The sequence below is a fragment of the Littorina saxatilis genome, unplaced genomic scaffold (assembly GCF_037325665.1).
Source record: "Littorina saxatilis isolate snail1 unplaced genomic scaffold, US_GU_Lsax_2.0 scaffold_409, whole genome shotgun sequence".
NCBI classification, from domain to species: domain Eukaryota; kingdom Metazoa; phylum Mollusca; class Gastropoda; order Littorinimorpha; family Littorinidae; genus Littorina; species Littorina saxatilis.
This window is the reverse complement of record NW_027129559.1, coordinates 104,328-110,936: the sequence shown is the minus strand read 5'-3', so window position 1 is coordinate 110,936 and position 6,609 is coordinate 104,328. Positions and strand designations below refer to the sequence as shown.

The 6,609-nt window shown below is 39.3% G+C and overlaps 1 protein-coding gene across 1 annotated transcript in view; it reads left to right on the top strand.

Moving 5' to 3' along the window:
- Positions 1-1,172: 1,172 nt before the first annotated feature.
- LOC138957804 (uncharacterized) overlaps positions 1,173-6,609 on the top strand; it is a gene marked incomplete at its 5' end in the record, with an annotated part of 20,125 nt that continues 14,688 nt past the window's right edge. The window contains 5 exon segments of the mRNA XM_070328859.1: positions 1,173-1,247; positions 2,008-2,067; positions 4,333-4,434; positions 4,823-4,918; positions 6,530-6,595. Of these exon segments, the coding sequence (XP_070184960.1) occupies positions 1,173-1,247; positions 2,008-2,067; positions 4,333-4,434; positions 4,823-4,918; positions 6,530-6,595 (399 nt within the window).

The window sequence follows — 6,609 nt, the reverse complement described above, 5'->3', positions numbered from 1 at the left end:
GTGTATAAGTTTCACTCTGTCTGTCTGTCTGCCTCTTCTTCTGGACGTACATATCTGGTACTTGTGGGACGATTGGTATTTACATTTGGCTTGGAATTTAGCTACTGACGGTCTTAGCCAAAGATTAGGTCCTTACATGAAGCAATCGAGGAAATATTATGAGCTTTACACGTTTTTACACAGCCAGCAAGGGATGAATCGGTCGATTACGGTTTCATGATGGGTACCAAACATTTGACATCGGAATATTTTGCAGTAAGCAATTAACAATCCGTTAACAGCTAGTGAAACATTTATACGTAAAACATGGGTGCGTACACTAATAAGAATATAATGCGTTGATCCCTTTCAGCTGTGTTCATATACTTGTTCAAGTGAGGTTAACGCTTAGTTTAACACCTACGTCTTGATTTAGAACTCCTAATTTACGTGCTGATGAAACTGAAATTCCCCAAACTGATCAGGAAACACATATCCGCTAGCTGCTGGTAGCGATCTCAGAAAGTCTCTTGTTCAAACAGTTGTTTACGCAAAAATCATAATGTCAAACAGTATTACACATATCACCCAACTGTGTTGATCAAATGGCTTTTTTAAACATTCTGTGTTCTCCCGGCAAATGTCAAAACATTCGGAATACATGTTTTGTTCCTATGCTAAATTGACACCCCCAAAAAGAAACGCACTGAATTTGTTTTGCTTTAACACGTTCAATGACCGATTTGACTCTCTCTCTCTCTCTCTCTCTCTCTCTCTCTCTCTCTCTCTCTCTCTCTCCCTCTCTCTCTCTTTCTCCCTCTCTTCTCTCTCTCTCTCTCTCTCTCTCTCTCTCTCTCTCTCTCTCTCTCCATCTCTCTCTCTATCTCTCTCTCTATCTCTCTTTTCAAGGTAAGTGTGTGAACACTGCGTTCGCAAGTGCCCAAGTAGGTGTTGTGCAGTACAGTATGGAGCATCACATTCACGCCCACTTTGAGTATGTTCAGGGGAAAGGAAGGAGGGGGGCTTTGGGGTCTTGCTAAGCTAATGTTTCACAAGATCATCGCCACACTTTGATACACGTTGAAAGAGTTGCAATTGTTACACCTGATGCGAATTTGATGTTGCTAAGGATTGCAAAAACCAACTTCGTCGACAGTTCTCTTTAATGCTATTCCAAAATTATGCCTTTTCAGAAAGTGTCCCCCTGCCTGTTGGAAAAAGATTGACAGAGGTACTGCTCTTGAAACCACACAGGCAATACTTTTACCGTAAGTCTACTGCCTTATTTCCTATTTCTACACACACACAAACCCAAACATGATGCACTTCGGCTGATCTAAAAATTAGAAAACAATGCAAGCTCAATATGACCGATCAGTGTCTTTTTGAGCACGCTTAATGTTTAAGTTACAGGCAAAATGATCCTTTCTATTTAATCCTGGTAAACCATTGATGCCCAGTCACTTCCTAAGATGAAACCAACATTAGTCCCGTTGGGAAGAAGCACGGAAAGGATGACGCTCTGATTATAGATTGGGCCAAAAAAAAAGATTGTCTGTTTCTGGTAACATGGCTAAAAAAAATAGGGTCGGTAGGTCGGGATTTTTTTTTTTTTTTTTTTTTTTTTTTTTACCCCAAATGTAGACCAATAAAACTAACTTTAAAAATCGCGCAAAGAGACTGGATTCACTATACATAGAGACAAGACACTCAACACATTTACAAATCGTCAGCGGACTTTCGTTTTCACACGTTTTTGTTGTTCATTTTCTCACCCTGTCCTTTACCACCCAAAAATAAATAAAAATTTTTGAGTTTAGAAAAAAAAAGTTTGGGGTCGGCGCCGAAATTTAGGGTCGGTCGGGTGACCAGAAACAGACAATTTTTTTTTTTTTGGCCTTGTGTCTTGTCCTGATGCGCGCGAGTCTTTGTGTGTGTGGATGTGTGTACACATATATGTTATTTGTGTACGTTATATATTGCAATCAAGCTTGCCTTTAATATGTTTTTTTTATTTACCCGATACAGAACTAGCGACCAAGAAGAAAGGCCAGGTGAACCCGAGCAAAAGTCAACGGAGGAAACAGGGTACGTATGTGCGACAATGGCTTTGGCTGGGCAACATATTTAAGGTGATGAACAATGTAATTGGGTGTTTGTAATTATGGTGTGCATCTGTTGGTCAAGTTTGCTTTTCAATTTTAGTTCAAACTGTGTGACTTGCTTTGCAGTCGTACTTTTGAATGTCTTGGAAGAAAACATGGTCAATTAATAGAACATCAGCAGCTTTCTTCCTGTGCTGGCTAAGCAATTTGAAAACAATGACAATGTGTATTTCAAGTCGCTATGTTTACATTAGCTTGTGCATCAATACAAACGCAACTTATACACATTTAATCAGAAGAAGAGTATGTCTGGGCAAGCACAGTCCCGAGATCTCAACATTATTGAAAGTGTATGTCAAATTTTCAAATTTGCATGCAGAGTATGTAATCAAATCGTTAGGAAGATGTCTGTCGTCATTTGGTATTCCTTGGAAATCCAATTCTTGCAGAACTTGTTTGCATTGCTTCTTCACCGACTATAATCAGAGCAAATGATGCACACTTGAAGCACCTTATGTTAGTTCATCAGCCTGAGGCATACATAACTTTTGATTGAAATTCCTTAGAAGCGATCCAAAAAATTAATAGATCTTTAAAAATTCTTCTGATATACAATACTAACGGCACTATAACCGTTATGTACACATCTCATAAGAAGCAACCGTTTCATGTTTTTGTTGTCCGGGGGTCCTACAGCCAATACGAAAAGATGTAAAGGTTAAATTTGCATAGCATCTGTTATGGTCGGCAGATCAATACAGATCATATTTATTTCTCCTAGTTCTGAGAGCAATACGTTCTACCAAAAACGTCATCCATGTTACTGCACAGGGTACTTTTTAAAAACACAAATGTATTTAATAATACAGGCACGTTTTCTCTGATCACATGCACTATCATTTTTTTTATCAGTCCACCATGGCTAAAAGTCAATATGCGGGGAAATAGGTGCAAAAGCAGTAAAAATTTTCGGAAATATATATTATATCCCATGTTGGGAGGACGTTTTAAACACGAACAGCGCAAAAACAACCTTCAATGTGTATTTCTGTTCAGTTAAGATACAGGGCTTTGTTTAGGCTGTGGCGAGTCGCAGTCTATTGAAGAAGCAACTAAAATAAACAAATGACTTGGGGGTTCCTTAACCGTCGTCTATTTTACCAGCTTTCTTTTCCGGCAAACGAGAAAGAATAAATGTAGGCGTTAATGTTAACTAATTATGAAGTGTATCGGTCATAATACTAGGGGGACGCATTATATCTTGCAATCTACGCGAACAAATGACGTCAGTACTTCGCTTTTTTTTCATAACATCATATATCAATTTTGAAAGACTTCTGACACAATCATTCACTTGGTTCCTTACAACCATGTTCGTTCCATGCGACAAATTGGACAGTAGGGTGAACGGTCTCCTGCCATGTAGCAGTGTTGACCTTGCGTGAAGAGATTACCGGGCTATGATGTAAATTGACTACTACATTTATTCTGATAAAGTGTCTGTCATGGCCACTCCAGTCCTGAAACCTTAATTTTGTTGAAAGTGTATATCTTTATTTGTTTAATTTGCCTACATAGTGTTAACATCTCAAGTAAGTTCTAAGCAAATCTGTAGGTAGCTGTCAGTCGTAATTTGGAATGGCCTTAAAATCGACTTCTTGCTAACTTTGCAACTTCAGGACTTCTGTGGTTTGCATGGTGGTTTAAATATACATGAAGGTAGTATCGTAGTATATTACACAACACTTAATCCTAACAGGTTACTTTGGTTGATAGAGAAATAGATTAGCACAATGAACACGATTTGTGACCCTCCACCACGAAATGAGTCGCATGTCACCTCGCGCGGTTCTGCGCTAGGCTTAATGTAAGTCCAGGGAGTGTCTGGTAACAGTGTGAGGGTCACCTTAGTCACAGGCTTATAACGCTCTTTTCTAAAACGGGTTGCACCACTGGATAGAGCATAACAAACTCTTTAGGAAAATGTAAAAATATGAAAATCATGCGAAGGTGACATGCGACTCATCCCGTGGTGGAGGGTCACATTTGATAATTACACATCATTTAAAGGAACCATGTCACAAATCTATGAACACAGGGATTCAATCACGTGTTTATACTGAAATCAGACACTTTGATAGGGATTATCATTCTGTTTGGCTCAGCAATATATCATGGCGTGTATTATATTGTCTTGCTTGAAGTATATGTACATGCATATTTTCATACTTTAAGTCATGTTATGCAGGTTGACAGGAGGAAACAGGGGCAGAAACAATGACAATGTTCTCTCTGGGACACATAAGGAACCACAATCAAGGGGGGCTTCTGCTGTTTCTGTTTCAATTCAGTATGTACTAAAGGATGTATTAATGCAATTAACATTTTTAGATTGAAATAAAACTCAGTGTCGTTCCCACACACAAAAAAACCCACTTAACGTATCTTACAGGGGACAACCCCCCAAAAAACTAAATGTTTAAACAAAATAAATAAAAAAGGCAACCCACAACAGTTCTAGTAACTTCCATTTGACTTAAAACTTGACACTCTGTGTCCTGGTAATACAAAAGCTAAAGTCTCTCTCTCTCTCTCTCTCTCTCTCTCTCTCTCTCTCTCTCTCTCTCTCTCTCTCTCTCTCTCTCTCTTTCTCTCTCTCTCTATCTCTTTCTCTCTCTCTCTATCTCTCTATCTCTCTCTCTCCCTCTCTCGCTCTATCTCTCTCTCCTGTTATGCAGGTTGACAGGAGGAAACAGTGACACAAACAACGTTCTCTGTAAGAAACGAAAGGAACCACATTCAAGGGAGATTTCTGCTGTTTCTGTTTCAAAACGGTATGTACTAAACGAGTATTGTTTTCATGAAAACGGCACTTTTAGATTTGAAAAAAAAACCTGATTTCAATTCAATGTCATCCCCACGGCAACACTTAATGTGGCTTACAGGGGGACCCCCACCCCCACCACCCCCAAAACATCCAACCCACAAAAATGCTACCGTGACTTCTGTTTGACTTAAACACTTGCCACTCTATGTCCTGGTAATACATAAGCTGAAGTTAATGTTATGTTATACGAAGTCTTATATCGCGCGCGTATCTCCAAACTCGGACTCAAGGCGCAGGGATCTATTTATGCCGTGTGAGATGGAATTTGTTTACACAATACATCACGCATTCACATCGCATTCAATGTCAACCAAATCTGATGTAATTCAATCAACAGGTTGACATTATTAATTACTCTTTCTGTGGGTTGCAATGTGTTTGGCGCACCCGGTACTAACTTAAATTTGCTCACATTTTACATGGAAACATGCCAGCAATCAACATCCTGACTGCTTCTTGCATGTGCAGAGTGGGATTATTTGGACACTTTGATTATGCAGACATACAACAGTGTCTGTCAAGAAAGGAATGTATAAAAGTACACTATGTACACAACGCATCCTAACTTGTTCCTGTGTACAGTTGAACTTTGGTCATTTGTCATTGTCATTGTCTCTCTCTCTCTCTGTCTCTGTCTCTCTCTCTCTCTCTCTCTCTCTCTCTCTCTCTCTCTCTCTCTCTCTCTCTCTCTCTCTCTCTCTCTCTCTCTCTCTCTCTCTCTCTCTCAATAAATGCAAAACGCTCAAATCTGCATGAATTAATAAAATCTAAAAATAAATACACGAGTTAACAGATCAGACAATGCATACGTACGTGCACACGCGTGTACATGCATACAGTTATGCCTAATAATGTAAGAATTGTTTGCGCCTAGTATATGTATACGTTTTCCCGGTGACTGTTCACATGTCATTTGACCTTTTAGAACGATGTAATATCGGGCCCTTCCCTTGAGTACCCACTAGAGCTAGAAATGCGATGCAACTGTGAATCGCTCATTTTCATTAGTAAATAGAGAATACTACATGGCTTGCTGTGTCGTACCAGATTTACACGAGTTGTTTTTTTAAATATTGAACTGCGAGTGAGTGAAAAAGCAACGAGTGTAAATCTGGTACGAAACAGCAAGCCATGTAGTATTCTGTTAATCCTACATACTGTACTTTTACTGAAAATGTTCTGCAGTCGAGGCAGCTAAATTGAAGACGCTTGTTTTGGAACCTCGATCTCGTCTAAAGCCTCGTGCAATCTATTACGTCAAAGCAAAGAAACGTCACTCTGAAAGTGTGGCGTGACGTGTTAGTTCTAAAGATTCATCGGGGGTAATTAGCGAGCGAATTTTTTTTTCTATAATGACGTTTGTCTCGGTGACTTTGGTATCATAGGCAGTGGAAAAACAGGTCTTTGCCAGACTTGCTTGACATGACCTCATTTACAATGATATACACACGTGTGATTTGAACGATTATTATCTCACGGGTGTCTCTCTCACGTATGTAGGATACATGATGTTATATTTTGCTGTCAAGCTAGCCTTTACTATCTTTATTTTTACCAGTGACACAACAGACAACAAAGCAGAACGGTCAGGTAAAACGGAAGAAAAGTCACCTGAAGAAACAAGGTATGTATGTGCGA